The sequence below is a fragment of the Lycorma delicatula genome, chromosome 11 (assembly GCF_047948215.1).
Source record: "Lycorma delicatula isolate Av1 chromosome 11, ASM4794821v1, whole genome shotgun sequence".
NCBI classification, from domain to species: Eukaryota; Metazoa; Arthropoda; class Insecta; order Hemiptera; family Fulgoridae; genus Lycorma; species Lycorma delicatula.
In genome coordinates, this window is record NC_134465.1 from 65,731,544 (window position 1) to 65,752,818 (window position 21,275).

A 21,275-nucleotide genomic window follows, 5' to 3' on the forward strand; every position below is an offset into this window, starting at 1 on the left:
TCTCTCTCTCTCTCTCTCTCTCTCATCATGTACCTCCAACCAGCTCTTTTCTTCTTTACCCATCCTACCATTTTCCGCCATTTCCACGGCTTTTTTTTTTGAAAGGATTACTTTTTTCTTTTATCATTCCTCATAGTTTTTGTCTCTTTCATACAAAAATAAAAAATAAAACTTTTATACTTATACAGACTAGCCTCTTTTTTCCATCTTTATCATTTATTTTTTCTTTCTCTCGCTTTATTTATTTTCATTTTTTACTATTTTTTTATTTCTTGTGTCAGTAGGCAGGGATAATGTATTCTTCGTTTTGTGTCCGCCGCTTTTGAAATTATTTTTAATCCATATTTATAATACGAAAGAATATTGAGAGAAAGAAAGAGCTTTTTGCTTCTACAAATATATTGTGTCGTTTTATAAATACACTGGTTGGTGTATCTTTGTAAAAATACACTTAGACACATGTAATTTACGTTTAAGCATACGTACATACATTCACACACACACACACACACACACACACACACACACACACACACACACACACACACACACACACACACACACAGAGAGAGAGTGAGAGTGAGAGAGAATTGTAAAAATATGTAGTAAATGAATATAGAATACCTCTTGTTAATTTATTGTGTGTGTGTGTGTTATTTATAATAGGAAATTATGTTTTCTCTATTTCACCTTTCTCCATTATTTTTATTTGGTAATGCTATTATATTTTTATAATCTTCAAATTTAACTTAATTTATATTTCCTTGCTTCCGTTTAACTCCTTATTTTCCTTTTTTCTTATTACTTTTTTCTTTATTTACGTCCGGTTTTTTCTTACCTGTAAAACAAGAGATTTTATTATTTTATTTTAATTCTGTTTTTTCCCCAGCAGATATAAACCTTCATAATCAGATTTTTTTCTAATCTTATCTATACGCGCTTCTGTTCATTTTATTATTTTGTTGTTTTTTTTTATTCACCATTTTTTTTTTTACTTCAACGTTAACAACCTTAATCTTATTTACTCCTCCCTTTTATTTTCATAAGCTTATTTTTCCCTCTTTTCACAATTATTTCTTTATCAAATCTATATAGGATACGATTTTAATTTTGAAAATTAAATATTATTTTTATATATAATATAAACATTAATTTAATCTTACTAAAGAATTGTAATATTTATTCATAAACTAGCATCCCCCGTCGCTCTGCTTCGCCATCGCTATAAGGGTATAAACTTTAAAAATTGGAAATAGTTTTTTTTTTACTAATTATGTATAGGTTATGGTACTGTGGTATTCAAGAGTTTCCGCTATTTAAGTGTAAATAGCGGAAACTATTATAAATAGCGAATAAAATAGATGAATTTGGATGAATAACAACTGAAAAGTTGTTAAATACATAAACTTTACCGATGATGATAATTTTTTTTTCAAGATTCATGGGGTTTTGTACCTTCACTGGGTTCCTGAAGGTCAAATTATTAATCAACATTACTACCTTGAGGTCCTTATTCGAATCCGTAAAAAAAATAAGAAAAAAACGACCCCAATTGTGGAAGAACAAGCCATGGGTTCTTCATCAGGACAACGCACCGAATCACACTGCATTGTCTGTCAAGACGTTTCTAGCCGAGTATAACATCCCAGTGTTATACCATCCGCCTTATTCGCCTGACCTGGTACCATGTGACTTTTATCTGTTTCCCAAGGTTAAATCTTCATTTAAAGAGACAAGATTTAAGACCGTTGTAGTTGTGAAAGAAAAAGCGGCACGCGTCATGAAACAGGTCACAGAAGAAGCCTTCCAGTACCGTTTCGAGCAATGGAAAATTCGCTGGAGCGTTATATATTGAAGGGGATAACTAAATATATATATATTTAAATAAAATATTTTAAAGCATTATTCTCGTTATTTAATAGCCACGCCTCGTATATTGAATCTATGTTTGATTTTATAATTCAGAATTACTAGGGTGTTCAATTATTTTATTACATATTCGGTCGATTAAGAAATTATATAATAAAGCATTGTTTTAATTTTTTTCACTTACATTAATGGATATAAAAGTTATTATATTTACTTTAAAATGGGTTGAATTTCAACAGAAGTATTCTGTTTCATTTTTCTCTTTTTCTACGTCCACTGTTTCTTTCTCTCTCTGTCTTTTATTTACTGTTTCCAAAGGAACGTTCTCTGTATAATCTACTGATACGTTTTTTTTTCTTTCCCACCCACTGAATTTCTCCGCTTCTAACCCTCTACTTTTTATTATTATTATTTTTTTAATATTTATATATTTTTTCATTCTTTTTTATAATCCTCTTCTACGGAATAATTCATTTTCTTGTAATACATAATAAGATTCTATTTGTTGGTAAAGGCATTGCATTAATAGCCTTCTGTATACTTGTGTATGGTGGTGTTGTTGCTGTTCTAAAGGGAGGACGATAGCGAGGAGTGGAAGGCCTAACACAATCCTACTAACAGGCTAGCCAACCTAACAAACAAACAAACAGACAAACAAACCTACCTTAACGCCATCTCTCCTCCTCCACCTATATCTTTTTCTCTCTTACTCTACCCCCTTCGACCGACGTATCTACCATTTTCCAACCCCTGAAAATTAAAAAAAAAAAAAAAATGAAAGAAAGGAAAAAATTAATTCGCGAAAATTTATTCACAAAGGGACTCTTTTTTACTACCCTCAAACTCTTGTGCTCATTGAATTTTAATGATACATGTAAAAATACCCCTGTTATATTTTTATGTTCTTTTCTTTTATATACGTATATATTTATTCTTTCATGCTTTTATTTATCCTTTTTTCCTTTCTGTGTTCTCCAATCCTCACTTTTTTCATTTATACCATTTTCTTTTGTTAATTTTTTCTTCCATTAATCTTTATTATTTAAATATATATATATATATATATATATTTGTATAAAATAGATCTGTACATTTAAAAATATTTTTATTTATTTTTTACGACATTTCTTTTAATATAAATTAAATTATAAAAATAACATTAAAAAAAGAAAATAAACACTGTTATTAAGACAGCATTTCTGTTGATTTATATGCATCAGATTTAAAAATTAAAAAACATAATTATTTTAAATTTGAACACATTTGTAAATTTTTTTTTTAATGCTTTTATTTATAGTCGCATCAACAATTATAGTCATTAGCGACTACAGTAACATTATCGTATAGTATTATATAAAAGAACAAAAATAAACAATAAAGAAACAGGAACAATAAATAATAGACACAGACCCACCGGGTTGGTCTAGTGGTGAACGCGTCTTCCCAAATCAGCTGATTTGGAAGTCGAGAGTTCCAGCGTTCAAGTCCTAGTAAAGTCAGTTATTTTTACACGGATTTGAATACTAGGTTGTGGATTCCGGTGTTCTTTGGTGGTTGGGTTTCAATTAACCATACATCTCAGGAATGGTCGAACTTGAGACTGCACAGTACTACACTTCATTTACACTTATACTTATCATCCTCATTCATCCTCTGAAGTATTATCTGAAAGGAGTTTACCGGAGGCTAAACAGGAAAAAGAAAAAATAGACAAGTGACAACAATAAATACAAAATAAAATACATAAATGAGACAAAAATCACTAAATCGTATTCTTCATTCCACTGTAGGAGAGGAAAACTACAGACGTTTTATACCTTCTTTCTAGTTTAATAGAAATTTCATATCCGAACCCAGGTCTAAGTTTTCACAGATTGGGCAATCAAAGAACAGGTGGTATACGGACCATTTGACCTTGCAAGCCTCACAGATCTTCTGGGGAGAGCCAAATATATGAGCGTGGGTAAGCCTGGTGTGTCCAATCCTTAGCCGAGTTAAGATCTCTTAAGGTCTCTTCTGTTGCTCGGGAAAAGAGATTTCTCGAACACATTCTCCCGGATGTTATGTAAAGCCGTGGGAGGACTTAGCAGCTAGAATTTTTTTTCTTTTCTTTTTCCTGTTTAGCCTCCGGTAACTACCGTTTAGATAATTCTTCAGAGGATGAATGAGGATGATATGTGTGAGTGTATATGAAGTGTAGTCTTGTACATTCTCAGTTCGACCATTCCTGAGATGTGTGGTTAATTAAAACCCAACCACCAAAGAACACCGGTATCCACGATCTAGTATTCAAATCTATGTAAAAATAACTGACTTTACTAGGACTTGAACGCTGGAACTCTCGACTTACAAATCAGCTGATTTGGGAAGGCGCGTTCACCACTAGACCAACCCGGTGGGCTGAGAATCTATTCCACTGAGCCTGCAATTTTACACGGACTGATCGATTTACACGAAAATAATATTTTTAATTTATCAATTAAACTGATTAAAAAATAAAAAAACTATTTTTTTTTATATATATAGTAATTCAAGAGTATATAAAAAACTTCAGGTCATGCTTTACTGGTGAAAATAAAGAAGAATGTTCGGTAACATAGGCTAACGTGAAACCAAGTCCTATAGTTGTATTGTCAGATTTTTTTTTGTCTAGATGAACTTGGACTATTAAAACGCAAAAATTTTCAGAAAACCCGATACCTCATCATTGATTTTACTACCATTTAATTTAATTATTCTAACTATATTTTCCAGGAAAGTAAAATTAATAAATACAATTTGAAATTAATTCTGCGTAATACATTATTTTGTCGTTTTAATCGAATACTTTTTTTTGGGTAAAATAAAAATACATCCGTAGTAACAGCTGTATTTCAGCTGGTAAATAATAAAGCAATCGATAATTTAAAAAAAAAAAAAACAATGAATTGTCTAAGCGGTTCAACAAAAGGAAATTTTGTTTTTATATATGTATTATTCATAAACACGTTACTTTTATTAGCCATCACCAATTAGATTAATGATAAGTCTATTATTATTTTATAACAATATGTCGTGTTTTCGTGTGTGTACGCTTGAGCTAGTAGGGCAGATATGATAAAATAGTGATTTTAAGGTAGAACTTGAGTATAGGTGGATTTATTTTGTGGCAGATTTGTTTAAACAAGAACATCATCACACAACGTGTCTGTTCTACAATCCCCTTCTCTCTTTTCCTTATGCCTCCCCATTCCTTCTTTGATCTTCCCTTTTTTTTTTTTATTTCCTTTACCACACAGCCTACCTACCTAACTTACTATAGGCGTCATGTCTTATCTCATTCTCACGTCATATTCCCTGTATCCCTCACTCTTTCTATCTTTCCTTCTGTCTTTCATTGTTTTTCTCTTTTACACAAGGATAAAGGACTAAGAAAGGTGGCTGTCATAAACTCTTTTCTGTTACCCTTTGATATTTTGTAACAACAAATAATTTCTTCCTCTACTCATTTTTGCTTATTCTTATGCATCCTTTTTCCTTTTTACCACCCATCTAGCTTATTTATCTATTTATTTTTCTATAATTACTAATTGTCTTCTATATTTATATATTAATTAATCTGTAACTTTTAGCTCAATTAATTAACCGAAATTTTTGTGATAGTTTATTTCTATACTTTTATTCACAGTATAAAAAAAACCTTTGCTGTCCTTCCTTCCTTCTATATCAATATTATATAAAAACCTCGAAATAATTTATAGTTCCTTTTTTTTTTTGTTTTTTTCGGTTTTTGCGATATACGCCGCTATAGCAATAACGGGAAAGTACATAGTTAGGTAATTTTTTTTTTATTTTTATTTTTGTCTTGTGTTTAAGAAGACATTTCAAAAATTTAACAAAAAATAGATTTAAATACAATTTAAAAATATTTTTAAAAACGAAATTATTTTTTATTCCAATACTCCGAAGTCCAAAAAAAATCAATTTTTTTTTAGACGGAATTTCGCGTATGTATGTTGGCTTCTATTTTGTCTTATAACTCTGAATCCCGTTAACCGATTTTCCTCAAACTTTATAGACAGGTACTACGTTTGGGTTGAAACTATGTATTAATTCTTTTTTTGCAAAAATTAGAAAAAGGGGTGGGGGTGTTTGATCCAAAATAAAATTTCAAACCATTATTGAGGCACTTACTTTTTTTTTTCTCTTCAGTCATTTGACTGGTTTGATGCAGCTCTTCAAGATTCCCTATCTAGTGCTAGTCGTTTCATTTCAGTATACCGTCTACATCCTACATCCCTAACAATTTGTTTTACATATTCCAAACGTGGCCTGCCTACACAATTTTTTCCATCTACCTGTCCTTCCAATATTAAAGCGACTATTCCAGGATGCCTTAGTATGTGGCCTATGAGCCTGTCTCTTCTTTTAATTATATTTTTCCAAATGCTTCATCTATTTGCCGCAACAACTCTTCATTTGTCACTTTATCCACCCGTCTGATTTTTAACATTCTCCTATAGCACCGCATTTCAAAAGCTTCTAATCTTTTCTTCTCAGATACTCCGATCGTCCAAGTTTCACTTCCATATAAAGCGACACTCCAAACATATACTTTCAAAAATCTTTTCCTGATATTTAAGTTAATTTTTGATGTAAACAAATTATATTTCTTACTGAAGGCTCGTTTAGCTTGTGATATTCGGCATTTTATATCGCTCCTGCTTCGTCCATCTTTAGTATTTCTACTTCCCAAATAACAGAATTCTTCTACCTCCATAATCTTTTCTCCTCCTATTTTCACATTCAGTGGTCCATCTTTGTTATTTCTACTACATTTCATTACTTTTGTTTTGTTCTTGTTTATTTCCATGCGACAGTTCTTGCGTAGGACTTCATCTATGCCGTTCATTGTTTCTTCTAAATCCTTTTTACTCTCGGCTAGAATTACTATATCATCAGCAAATCGCAGCATCTTTATTTTTTCACCTTGTACTGTTACTCCGAATCTAAATTGTTCTTTAACATCATTAACTGCTACTTCCATGTAAAGATTGAAATGTAACGGAGACAGGGAACATCCTTGTCGGACTCCCTTTCTTATTATGGCTTCTTTCTTATGTTCTTCAATTGTTACTGTTGCTGTTTGGTTCCTGTACATGTTAGCAATTGTTCTTCTATCTCTGTATTTGAACCCTAATTTTTTTAAAATGCTGAACATTTTATTCCAGTCTACGTTATCGAATGCCTTTTCTAGGTCTATAAACGCCAAGTATGTTGGTTTGTTTTTCTTTAATCTTCCTTCTACTATTTAGTAGTAGTAGTGCACTTAAGCACTACTACTACTTAAGCAGGGCACTTAAGGCACTTAAGCAAAAAAATTATATTTCAAAAATTAAGGATTTTTTTTTAATCGAAATTAAAAATTACCAAAATATTTTATTTAATATCCACTCCCTTCCCTCAAAAAAATGGCTTTATAATTTTTATTATTTTTTTTTAGCTATATGTTGCTTAAGAAAATTATGATGTGAACACCTCTTCCTTGTACGACTATTAAATTATATATATACAATTTTTTTTTTTAAATGAAAAGTACATACAATTTTATTTCATTGATAACTTCTGATATTTTTTCTTTTTGTTATTGAATTATTATTATTCATCGTAAAAATTTGTTTACAATGAGAGGTTAATTATTATTAATAAGTCACTATAATTAAGTTTAAAAAAGAAAGTTAAAAAATAAATTTAAAAAAAAAGAAGGAAATGAAGTCCGATTCGAACCGAAGTGCCTTCCCTTGTAATATCCAATTTTCATTAATTAAAATTTTATTTGATTATAACTCCAATGAAAATAAGTAACGCTTATGATATATCGTTGAAAACCTCTCAATGAAAGCTCACGCTGTTAGGTAAGCTCTAGGGGCTATTTAGGACACTGGTCGCTAAACTGTTTCGAAGCTCAGTAGTAGTTTGTGGCACAGATATTCGGTTTTATGCTTTAGTATAAAAACTTATACTAACATTATGATTCTTATTTGCATAGTAAAGGATGTATTAAATCTACGGATATTGTTTGTATTTTTCAAATGCAATAAAGTGTAAAAAACCGTTTCAATATAAAATTATTTTCATTATTATTATTTTATCATTATCATCATCATCAACCCCCTTAACCTTCCCAGAAAAAAATCCTAGCAACTTGCCTGATATATATGTATAGCTATGTGGGGTGTGTCATCGGTGGTTATTAAAGAAAAATAAATTATTTTCCAGTTTTCATGCCCACAAGGTAATAATACATTAATTTTAAAAATTTATCAAGAAATTTTTTTTAATGTTAAAAAGAATAAACAAAATTTTTTTTAACAGTTTGTTAAAATATAAATATATTTTGAAACTAGTCATTTCAAAAAAAATAAATTAAAAAAAACTTTGTGTATAAGAAACACGAGAATACTACTTGTAACACGTACCTAATTTTAAATAAAGTTGTTTACCTACACTACATAACGTTATAACGAACAGTTGAATAACATATGCTTATTGAATTAACTATTTATAAAAATAATAAATAAATTAAAAATAATTTACATAAAATTAATTTTGTCTGTGTTAAATCTTTGTTTTTTATATGAGTAAGAAAAGATTTGTTATGTTAAAAAAAAAAAATTTATGGAAGAAATACCAGATGTAAAAGGTAGTTTTTATTTTGAAGGGGTTTATAATATATATATATGTATACATAACTTAATTTGTTGATATTTTTGAGATATAATAATCGTTACAAACTATTTTCCTTATTTTTTTCTTTTATAGTTTAAATTATATCATACATTTTTATGTTTAGATTTCTTCTATAAAAATATCAAAGTGTTTTATTTTCAGATTTTTGTTTTAATGGAATAAAAAATAACTTTGAAAAAACTAAAGAAGGTGTGAAAATCAACATAGATAATTTACTATTAATTACGGTTATATATTTCCAGATTATTACTACATCTGGTTTTCTCTTTTTAAGTAAACCAGTGGATTGTATTATACATGGCACTTCACTCTTCGTCTAAAAGGAATTTGCACCTGTTTCTCTTACCATGATAGATTAATTATTGGTTATTACGTCAGTTTTCCATCTCCGTTTGAATGATTTATAAAAATATTTATATCTCAGTTTTATTTTTACATAATTTTAGAATAATTATTTGAAGTCTTTTTTTTTTTTATAAAAATGTTTAGGTAGTTGTTTTTAGATAAATTTATATTCCCACAAGGTATGTTTTATCTGGTAATCTTCCAGGGTTAAATTTTTTAATATTTAAAAAATTTTTATTATTTAAAATCTTTTGCTAATCTAATAAATACAAAAATAATTTTGCCAAAAATAAAGCCGTAAGTTTTTCGAAATGATAATGAAATTCTTTGAGTAAAATTGTTACAATTTTTTTTTTGTATTTTTTAAAAAATAAATCCCGAGTATGTGAATGAAAATAAACATTATTTCATTAAAAAACTAAAAAGGAAAATTCCTCGTGAAATTCTCTCTCTTTGTGTGTGTGTGTGTGTGCGCGCGCAATACTTTGTAGGCGTATTCCGCTTATCTAAACAATGAAAACGTTCTTATAAACATAGGTCTGGAAACGCTTCGTTTGCGAGTTAGGGCTAGCGAAGTACAGAAAGTTCATTTTGAAGAAAATTTACATACACCTCTCCACACAGTTGACGATTTAGAATGTAAGGTCCGATCAGAATATTTCCTACTACACAACACCAGATATTTATCAAAAACCGACATTATTACTTTGATTCTGTGGTAGCGTCCGGATTGGTGTCATTACAAATATGATTGTTTCTTATTGAGTTGATCATACTTGCTAATTATGTTTAGTTGCGTTTGGTTTTCAATAAAAACGAATTTGAAAACATTGTGTTCAGTATTCACTGACGTTGATTACATCAATTTTTTAAAGAATTAAATTCTCTACAAGTTTTATAGAAAACGTTTATGCGTTTATTACTTATTTAAGAAAGTTATTTTAAGCTAAATAAAACAAAATTGTTTTTTGGACCCCTAAGTTTGGATTTTAAATCAGATATCTTAAAAACTAAAGGATATATATTCGATTTGTTTGCATTATTTTATATCTCGTACTTTTTTATTGATGTGTAATTGGAATTCCTTGAATTCCAAACACTCACCAAATTTTTATGGATAAATTTATCCCAATTTTTATTGATTCACGTAAAAAACATTAATGTAGTTCAATTTTAAAATAGTAATTAGACTGATTTCAGCGGGAACGAGTTTGAGAGTAATAACAAATAACTAAAGGAAACAAGAAACTTTAGCGTCCTTACGGAATCAACTTTAGTTACTTGATTTACTGGAATCATTTTTATTCCAGTAATAAAAATGATTACTAATATTCCTGTAATTTCTTTATCATGTCTTTTAGAAAAAAAGGCGATGTAAAGCAATATTTTTTTCTGTTAATGTGAAAAATAAAAAACATTTAAAAATATAAGGTATAAACAACAATATTAAACTATTATTGTTCGTTTTTGTAAATTTGCCTTAATATTCGAAGTACATAAATTATTTATCATATTATAATAATTTATATTATACTGTATTATGAAAGGTTTCTCGCTTTTTCCTTTCTTGTGGACGGATTTTTTTACCAGCAGTTTTTATTATAGGTCCCTTATTTTAAATAATACATTTAAAAAAAAAAAAGCCAATGGTATATATTTTTTTTAGATTCTTGTTTATTTTGACCTTTTGTAATGGGCGTAAAATTAAAGTTTTTATACCTGTCGTTTATTGTTAATATTTCGCAGACTTCAAGAAGTTTATATTATTATCCTGCTTCCAGCTATTCTATTTAATTCATTTTTTCGGTACTTTTTATTTTACAGAAAACTTTAATCATGGTCTTGAAGTGGCCCAGAAAAGAATTTTCTGGAGCTGCACTCTTACTAATTTTAGCGAAGTTTAAAGGTTTTTTTTTAGTATTATTATAATTTTTTTTTCAAGTTTATTTTGTATTACATAAATTATACATTATGTGTAATAAGTGTTACGCTACCGTTGGTTACGAAATTTCAAGTTCTCTGCTTCCTCTGCTTGTGGATTTCTTATGGCTACGATGGAAAGCATTTCGGAAACGGTCGACATTTTCATCTGACGTGCGAGGACGACCGGTGTTTTTCCAATTGCATATACAACAATCTTCTACAAATTTCTTATACCAACTGTAAATCTGTTTATGATGGGGTAGCTCTTTCTTGAAATTGAAATGCACGCTGCACTGAAACAATGGATTCATTCTTTGCATACTGCAGCACACAAAACGACTTTTCCCATGGCATCGCCATTTTCTTATAAACAAATCACAGCGCCATTGTAGGCATTGAATGGAACTAATACGTAAAACTTTGAACTTTCCTCTATTCAGTGATGTATCATATATGTTTATCTCTATCTATTGTCGTTCATTAGAAATAAATATTTAAAATCTGCACCTTCTTTTTGAATAACCTGGTTTATAAACATTGTTCAAAAGGTATTTCATCAGTGGCACCTCGAAATTAAAATTAGTGGAGGCTGCTCCAGAAAATTCTTTTCTGTGCCTTTTCAAGGTCATGCTTAACGTTTTCTGTAAAATAGAAGAACCGAAAAAAATGAATGAAATAGAATAGCTGTAAGCAGGATAATAGTCTTCTACAGCTTATCACATTTAAGAATATGGTACACGGATTTTAAGCACATTGTGCTTAAAACCCGTATTCGGTTTAACCGAATTAATAATAAAATGTCAATACAGATAATATTTTTTAGTATTATTAGATAATAACTTAATAAAATGTCCGCTTAAAAACACTATAGTCCAATGGTGCTTAATTTAAATTTCTATGTACACAGAAACTAATACATAATTAGTATTTACTAATTACCTTCTCTTTCGCTCTTCCAGCGTGTTTTTGGACAGATCTGGCAATCAAACAGCCCTTGTTTTCCACCATCTTCTGATCACTACTAAAAAAACAACTAAACCGCTTTCATATTCGTTCCACCGACTAAACTAGAAAAGGGAACGAACAAAAAGAACGTTCCATAGACATGCGGAATAAAAAAAAACTACCTTACACCAGCACGCCATGCGGGAGCGACAGTGCTCTCTCTCTCCCTCTCAACCTTGCGTGCAGCTTTCTAGGTGCGCATGCTCACAATAACCAAACACCACGTGCTGGAACTGTGAAGCGCACAGTTCCATACAAAAATATTTGTATGTTTTTCATAAGCTCGGGGATGGTTACTGACATAAGCTTAAGGATTATTTATTGTACAAGTATAAAGAAATAATTAAAGAAACAAGACTCGTTATATTAAATGTTATAAATAATATAAAATGGAAATAGGAGATGCTGCAGTTCTACAGTGCCTATACGCGAGTCGCCACTGTATTTCTGTTCTATACAAACCTTTTCTTTTTCCTGTTTAGCCTCCGGCAATTACCGTTCAGATTTTACTTCAGAGGATGAATGAGAATGATATGTATGAGTGTGAATGAAGTGTAGTCCTGTACAGTCAAAGTTCGATCATTCCTGAGATGTGTGGTTATTTGAAACCCAACCACCAAAGAACACCGGTATCCACGATCTAGTATTCAAATCCGTATAAAAGTAACTACCTTTACTGGGACTTGAACGCTGGAACTCTCGACTTCCAAGTCAGCTGATTTGACATGCCGCGTTCACCACTAGACCAAACCGGTTGGTGCCACTGTATTTTATAATGACGAAATGTTACTTTATAAGTTATACTTGAATATAATAATTCGAATACGTTAGGTAGGTTCTCAATCGTGCAGAAAACTTTATATTTTTAAAATTGAGGCTAGCTTAATTATTTATCAAATATTATTAAAACATTTATTGTTCATTATACAACGCATATTACTTATTACCATGTCATCACCATCAGTTTAATATCTCCTCGATACTTTAATTATGCTTCTATATGGATTACATTGTTTTCATATTTTTGTAATGTATTTTTATTATATATATATATATCCATATCCATGTATATTAGTGGGTGTGTTTGCGAGCATGAAAGGGTGGATTGTAGTACCTAAAAGATGGTAGAAGGAGGTGGTAGAAAGGAGCGCATGGGAGGGATTGAGGGAGTGAATGGTCCGCCTTTGAAGTTCCGTCCTGAATGCAAAACTGAGCTAGCTAGCTAACCTCTCTTTCACCAAAAAACAAACCTCTCTCTCTCAAACAACTTCCCTCTCCCCTTATGATTTACTTGTACTCTTTTCTGTGTTCTTTTCCTTTTTTCTTCTTAATGTCCCTCCCTCTATCTATCTTTCTTTCTCTTTTATCATGTTTTCTTTCTCGTGGCACACGGCCGTCGCACAAAAACAGCCAAAAAACTTTGTGTATGCATACAATTCTCTTCTTTTCTTTTTTTTACTTCCTTGTGTCTGTGTATCACACAAACTCTCCTTTACTTGTGCCTTTATTCTTTTTTTCTGATAAAAGGATCTCAAATGATTAATTTACCTTTAGTTTTTCAACAAAGAAGTAAAAAAGGAAGAAGAATAAAAAAATAAAAGGCGAAAAGAATCCTGTACCAGTAGCCGAAACCTTTCTCCTGTACTCTTTACTTTCTTATTATTTACCCCTGTTATTCAACCCCTCCACCAATTTTATATTCTCTTATTTTTCTTTTCTTTTTTTTTTTAATTCTCTCTATCTCTTTCACCTCTCGATTTTTCTTTTCTTTTTATTATATCCATGCTGAATCAACACAAAATTACTGTTACCTATTTAATTTATAAATATATGTATACGGAAAATTAAAGAAAAAAGCTTCTTTTAAACACCTACTGCATCTTTTCTTTTACTCGCCCCATTCTAGATTTTTCCCCTGTTTTCTACCTCTCTTTCTTATCGTATTTTCTATTATTTCACTCCTTCTTCCCCCTTATCTTTCTTTAATTTTTATCTTTTTTTTTAAAAAAAAAAGAAGAAAAATGCCAGAAAATTTAATATATGTATAGTTTCATGTATAAGGAAAGAAGAAATCTTTATTATATATAGAATAAAAAAGAAATATTATACGTTAGCATAATAAATTTAATAATTTATATTTAAATATAAAAAGGATAATTTTTTTGTATTTTAATAATTAAATATTTTTAGCCAATACTTCTCTCTCTCTCTCTCTCTCTCTCTCTCTCTCTCTCTCTCACTCTCTCTCTCTCGCTCTCTCTTTCTGTCTGTAGATGTATATATCAGGTTTTATTTTTCTCATAAAATAGATTTTTATGAACAATTTTTATCCTATCTCTTATAATTTCTTACTGAATTTATTATTGTTTTTAAACAAATTTATTATAATTTTCATCAGCATTATAATAAAAGAAAAAATTATAAAAGAGATACGTTTTCATACGTATTTTGTTTTTTTTTTTTTTTTTTGAAGAAATAAAATGAATGGGAATAAAATTTAAAAAAGAAAGAAGCACCTTATTTACTCTGTAGCGTGAATTCATTGATTATTTAGTTAATATACCAAAAGTTCCGAGACGTATTAGTCGTACTTCAGAAACTGATTCAGGACACCAAAATGAACAAAAAAGTTCATACTGTCCTATTTTGTTTTGTTTTCCTTCTGGACGCCATTTTGAGATTTTCATAAAAAAGTATTTCTGTGGAACGGGTAAAGCTACTTAATTAATTATATATTTTATTATTAATTAATTAATTAATTTAATTAAATTATGTTATAATTAAATTTGGCATACTAGATACTAGTCTTATATATATAAGACTAGTATCTTGTTCTACAAAATAAAAAATTTTGTAAACGTCACCTTCATTTCAAAATGATAGCTTAATATTTTAATCTTCAATATCTTTGTAATTATTATTTGTTTGCTCAAATTTTTATTTATTAAAAAATTCATTAAGCGTTTTATTTTGAACAAAATGATATCTTATTTGTAAAAATGAGTTGACAAAAAATTGAGTTATTGTAGATAATCAACCCGGCAGTACGCTTGCGCACAGTAATGCAAGCTGATAATTTTTTGCCTTTTTTCATATCCTCACTAAATGTAATAAAAATGATTAATAATAAATTAATAAAAATTACCATCTTACATTCTTTACTAGTTGAGGCATTTATACTTGTTTAAGGTACTTAAACTTTTCTTTCTTAGGAGTGGAGATAAGGCTCTTAAATATAAATTAATTGACCGAGATATGCGAAGCAAGGATAATTTACTTGCTATAACCCAGACGGAGTGTTTTCGTAGATTTTTCACTTACATGGCACCAAAGGTTTATAATTTTTTACCAAATTTTGTGAAAGACAGTTCGTTTAGAATTTCTCTTTAGTTATGGTTCATTCAATATGTAAACGTTGAGTTCTTCTTTGATTCAGTTGTAACTAAAATTGACAAGTTTTCCTAGGGAAGCATAAAGCTTATGGTTTTTGGGAATCACCTTTGACTTCTAATAATAAACTGAATGATTTACTTAATTAATTAATTTATGCAATAAATTATTGCATAAGTTTTAAATTAGAAAACTATAGTTAATCTTGTGAGCCTGTTGTAGTTCAGTTAGAAGCTACGGGTACAAACCGTTGTAGTCAACAGAAGTATTTATATAATTCATAAGCTATGTAATTTATATTATATAATACAGGGTGTGCCATATAAAACGCAAGCCATCAATCACTCATCCATGAAATTTCAAAAGTCAAACTTACTCCCCTACTCGTTACTGAAATGGACTCGTCCAACATCAGAACATCGCGGCGACGCAATAGAACACTACCGATAGTAACAACAATGCAATCATAACGTTCAGTGTATTGCTAGAGACAAGGTGGTGTTTTCGCTAGATGAACGTGTTTTCATTGTTGAGTCGTACTTCAGTATGAAATCAGTGGTTGCAGTGCAAGATTTGTTTCGCCATAAGTACCCAGATAAATCAGCTCCTAACAGAACATCAGTATTAGGGTCAGTCGCAAAATTTAGAGAGACCAGTTCTGTTAATAACAAGGAACACAAAAGATCTGCGTCAGTGTTGAATACAGATACAGTCACTGAAATCAAAGACCGATTACTCGCCTCGCCAAATAAATCGATCAGACGTTTGTGTGCTGAAATTAATTTGTCTAAATCGACTGTTCATCGGGCGACCAAACGATTACAATTACGACCTTATCGCATTCAAACGGTTCATCGACTTCTTGAGCCCGACAAAGAAAAACGGCTACAATATTGTCAACGGTTCCCTCGATTTCTGCGTGAGGGAATTAATGTTATGGATTCGTTATTTTTCACCGATGAAGCACGGTTTCATTTGGATGGCTACGTAAACAGCCAAAACAGTAGAATTTGGAGCGCTGAAAATCCCCACGTTTATCACGAAAAACAATTACACCCGCAGAAGTCGGGCGTGTGGTGCGCGATATCGCGGAAGAAAATAATCAGTCCTATTTTTTTCGAGTACACCATTAATGCAGAACGATACCAGGATATTTTATTTCAGTTCGTCGCACTGTTGGAAGAGGAAGACAGACACTGCTGGCTACAACATGACGGTGCGACATCGCACTACGCAGGTTCAACTTCTGATTTCGTCGAGGAATTTTTTGGTAATCGTGTTATCGGTCGAGGCTTGTGGCCACCAAGATCTCCAGATTTGACTGCGGCGGATTTTTTTCTACGGGGTTACCTCAAAGAAAAAGCCTACAGCAACAAACCACGAACATTTGAACGATTGAAAGTCAATATTGAACAAGCTGTATTAAATATCCAGCCACAAACTTTGAAAAAAGTTGCAAGAAACGCTGTAAAAAGAATTGAAACTTGTATTCAAGAAGATGGCGGCCACTTCCAACATTTACTCTAAATGTAAGGTAATGGATGGTAATAATAAAAATTACATTTATATTTACACATGCCTTTTAATTATTTCAATACCTACCAATATAAGGTTGGGTTGCATTTTATATGGGACACTCTGTATATGTAATATTACATTACACTGTCTTTAAAAGTGTATTTTTAGTTTGGAAAATAAATAATTATTATTATTATTACTACAAAAAAAAACTAACAAAATCAGTAGTTTTTAGAAAGCCGAAATCTAATTATAATTATTTGGCTGAGTTTAATCGCGTCGCTTGTCATTTTCATACTTGTTTTCGGATTGATTATAACTATTCTTCTGAGAAGATTCAACATTCTCATACAGCCAGATATCTTGGTCTGATGTTTGATTATAATATAAAATGATCTTCTCATGTTGATTTTTTGTGTAAAAGACTAAAAATTATCTTGTTTAAATTCTATCAGGTTGATGATATATTTTCTTTCACAGTAAAAAGGATTCTATATTTTGCATTAGTCGAATCAATTATGAGATGCGGTCTTATATCTTATGGTTTTGCACTACAGTATATTTTAAATCCGTCGAAAATCTTTAAATTAGAAAGTTTTATTTTGACATATTGATATGGCTAATGCGGGAATTATGAAGTTTCATAATTTGTTTATGTATATTGTACTTCTGAACTATTTTGTGGATACTAATAAAAAATATAAAATAACAAATTTTGAATAAACAGGAACAGGTATATTGTTTAATGTGCAGCGATATTTCACGCGTTATGGGAAGTCAACATCCAAGTTTTTTGTTCCTTGTTATCTTAATGAACTGCAGATTCATTTGAGATCTATAATTGACATTTCTAGATTGAAGAATGAACTGAGATATCATTTTTCTGTCATTAGCCTAAACTTTCACTAAAATATTTGTTCCATCTGTCAGAATACAGAGTACGCGAAATTAGTTTATATTCATATTCATTTGAGACACTAAAATTTTAATAATTTTCTCTGTAAAGAAAACATTTTTATAACATAAGAAATTTTATTCTAATAAGGATGGATATATGTAAAAATTATTTAATATATTATTGTATATTATAAAATACTGTATTACAATTAATATTATAGATTAAATAGAAATAGTTTTTTATGTAATTCCTCAAAAAAGCGTATTGTAACTTAGGGGAACTTTTATCATGATTGCGATACATATTAATAAATAAATTATTATTATTATTATTACGTTGTGTAAGCGTACTGCCCAGTTAATTTTCTGCAATAATTCGTAATTGTATGCCAACGAATTTTTACAAAAGAGGTGTCATTTTATTAAAAAATAAATTTTATAAAAATAAAAATTAGATTAAACAAATAATTAGAAAGTTGAAGATTACAAAATTAAGATGATCACCATTTTGAAATCTTTAAAGGTGAGATTTTAATTATTTTTATTTTGTAGAACAAGACATTTACTCTTAAAATTTGTCAAATTTAATTAATGTAGGTTTACTTGTTCCTGATCAATAATTTTTTTAAGAATTAAAAAATGGCGTCCAGAAGGAACAAAACAAAATAGGATATATGCTGATATGAACGTTTTTGCTTATTTTGGTGTCCTGAAGCAGTTTCTGAAGTTCGTCTAATACGTTTCGGAACATTCTGTATAGCATTTCCTCGAAAAGTTTCCATATACAGTTGATATGTCGTTCCTCTTTTGAAAATCAATCTGTATTGGTTCTTAAAAAATAATATCTTTACCGCGGTTCATATCAAGATCGCTTAGAAAACTCGTTCTTTTGTTTCATCTGCTAAGCCGTGGTTAATGTAACGCAGTTAGTGTTAAGAAATAGTCACTGACATGTGGTTGGATGCACGAACGATGAAGCACCCCGGGCAAACAATAAACAGTGAATGGATTTCAACAAAGATCCTTTTATAAAGCAACAATGCTTGATCTGGAAAAACGTGCAGCTTCCGTCAGTATTTGACAGGTCACCAATCGGACAATTGAAGACGCAAGCGAAAACATGTTATACCTCCATTGTATAAATTAAATTTCCACTTACCAACAATTTAAAAAGCGTAAATCCTAGTTTTTTTCGGAGCTGTTACTTTATCTTCGGCGATTTTCTAAAAGATGTTAATTTAAATTCAAATCAATAATCGTTTTAAAATTAAACTGTTGTGTTCATAATAGTCGGTCGTCGAGAAAAATTAATTCCGTACGTAACATCATGTTTGTAAGATGTTTGCGACTATTATGAAAATGAAATGCACCAACCTATTAATAATTAATTATTTCACAATTTGTTTATAAAGGATATCATTATCGAATCTGACCTGTTCATTCATAATTTTATTGGGATTTCCAGTAACCTATTAGATTTTATTACAAATTTATGTATGTGTATGTATATATATATATATATAAAATTAATTTTTTTGTAATATATAATACACATTTTATTTATTTTACAGGCATTTGTTAATTCTGAAACTCATAAACAAATAGAATTGCAACAAAGATTACAACAAGAACACCTGAAAAGGCAGCAAGAACATATACTTCAGCAGCAGCATAAAATTCAGGAACTACAGGTAGTTAAAATTTTAATAAAGTAATAAATGTATATTAGTTTTCTAATCTATAAAATAGAAGCTTCTTTCTATAAGAAAGAAGCCGTAATAAGAAAGGGAGTCCAACAAGGATGTTCCCTATCTACGTTACTTTTTAATCTTATATGGAACTAGCAGTTAATGATGTTAAAGAACAATTTAGATTCGGAGTAACAAGTACAAGGTAAAAAGATAGAGATGCTACGATTTGCTGATGATATAGTAATTCTAGCCGAGAGTAAAAAGGATTTAGAAGAAACAATGAACGGCATAGATGAAGTCCTACGCATGAAAATAAACAAGAACAAAAAAAAAGTAATGAAATGTAGTAGAAATAACAAAGATGGACCACTGAATGTGAAAATAGGAGGAGAAAAGATTATGGAGGTAGAAGAATTTTGTTATTTGGGAAGTAGAATTAGTAAAGATGGACGAAATAGGAGCGATATAAAATGTCGAATAGCACAGGCGAAACGAGCCTTCAGTAAGAAATATAATTTGTTTACATCAAAAATTAACTTAAATATCAGGAAAAGATTTTTGAAAGTGTATGTTTGGAGTGTCGCTTTATATGGAAGTGAAACTTGGACGATCGGAGTATTTGACAAGAAAAGATTAGAAGCTTTTGAAATGTGGTGCTGTAGGAGAATGTTAAAAATCAGATGGGTGGATAAAGTGACAAATGAAAAGGTATTACGGCAAATAGATGAAGAAAGAAGCGTTTGGAAAAATATAGTTAAAAGAAGAGACAGACTTATAGGCCACATACTAAGGCATCCTGGAATAGTCGCTTTAATATTGGAAGGACAGGTAGAAGGGAAAAATTGTGTAGGCAGGCCACGTTTGGAATATGTAAAACAAATTGTTAGGGATGTAGGATGTAGAGGTTATACTGAAATGAAACGACTAGCACTAGATAGGGAATCTTGGAGAGCTGCATCAAACCAGTCAAATGACTGAAGACAACAAACTGTGAAAAAACCGAAAAAACACGTTTTTTACAACTTCAGCGCCACCTAGTATTTCAATTTCAAATTATACGGCATAACTTCAAAGACATTAATTGTAGAGGAGAATGTTCTCTACATTTTTTGTTTGAAAAACTTTTCTCTAAAATGCGTATATTCAGAGGACAACGCATTTCAAAAACATTTTGAGTTTTTCAAAAATCTTTTTGAAAATTTCCTCAACACCCTTAACATATGGAAAAAACATCAATCGGTAGGTAAGGATTTTCAAATACAGCCTATTTTGATGACAAATTGCCTGTACTAAATGGCCTTTATTTGAATTAATTTATTTAGAGCAAAATAAAAAAATATATATTTATTTAAAATATATTTTTGATTATAATTAATATTCACATTTATATTTCAATGATTTTTTGATTTTTTTTTTCAGAGTCAAATATCGACACAGTATGCATCCAGTAAGGGGCTTAGTTTACCTGGTGGGCCGCAATCTCTCATGATCTTCCCATTCCTAGACCAAATAAGAGCAAGCATTGCGACAACAGCCACAACAAATACTTCCAGTCCTGCTTCCTCGGTAATTATAATAAAATTATAATAAGCTAAATAAATCTTTAAGGTCACATTTAATTTTTCTCATAAATTATAATTTTTGCAAGAAAAATCTTTAAATGTATCATCTTTTGAAGAATTCATTGGTTTTTTTTCTTTTATTCATAAAATTAAATAACGTAATGTCAGCATATTTATCAGTTAAAAAACATAATATTGAGTTTAATTCATTTAGATTTTGCTTGAAGATGTTTTCCACATGATTTATACTCTAATTTTAATTTTACTTAAATATTTAAATACCCGACCTGGTGTCATTTGAACCTCAGTCATGGCTCTCGACCTTTCAGCTGTGGAATGGTTCTGT

General features: G+C 30.1%; 1 protein-coding gene across 1 annotated transcript in view; it reads left to right on the forward strand.

The window, feature by feature from the left end:
* Positions 1 to 21,275, forward strand: part of Sox102F (transcription factor Sox102F) — a 213,842-nt gene that overhangs the window by 173,044 nt on the left and 19,523 nt on the right. The window contains exons 3-4 of the mRNA XM_075378012.1: positions 19,248 to 19,367; positions 20,787 to 20,933. Coding sequence (XP_075234127.1) covers positions 19,248 to 19,367; positions 20,787 to 20,933 — 267 coding nt within the window. The remainder of the gene's footprint in view (positions 1 to 19,247; positions 19,368 to 20,786; positions 20,934 to 21,275) is intronic.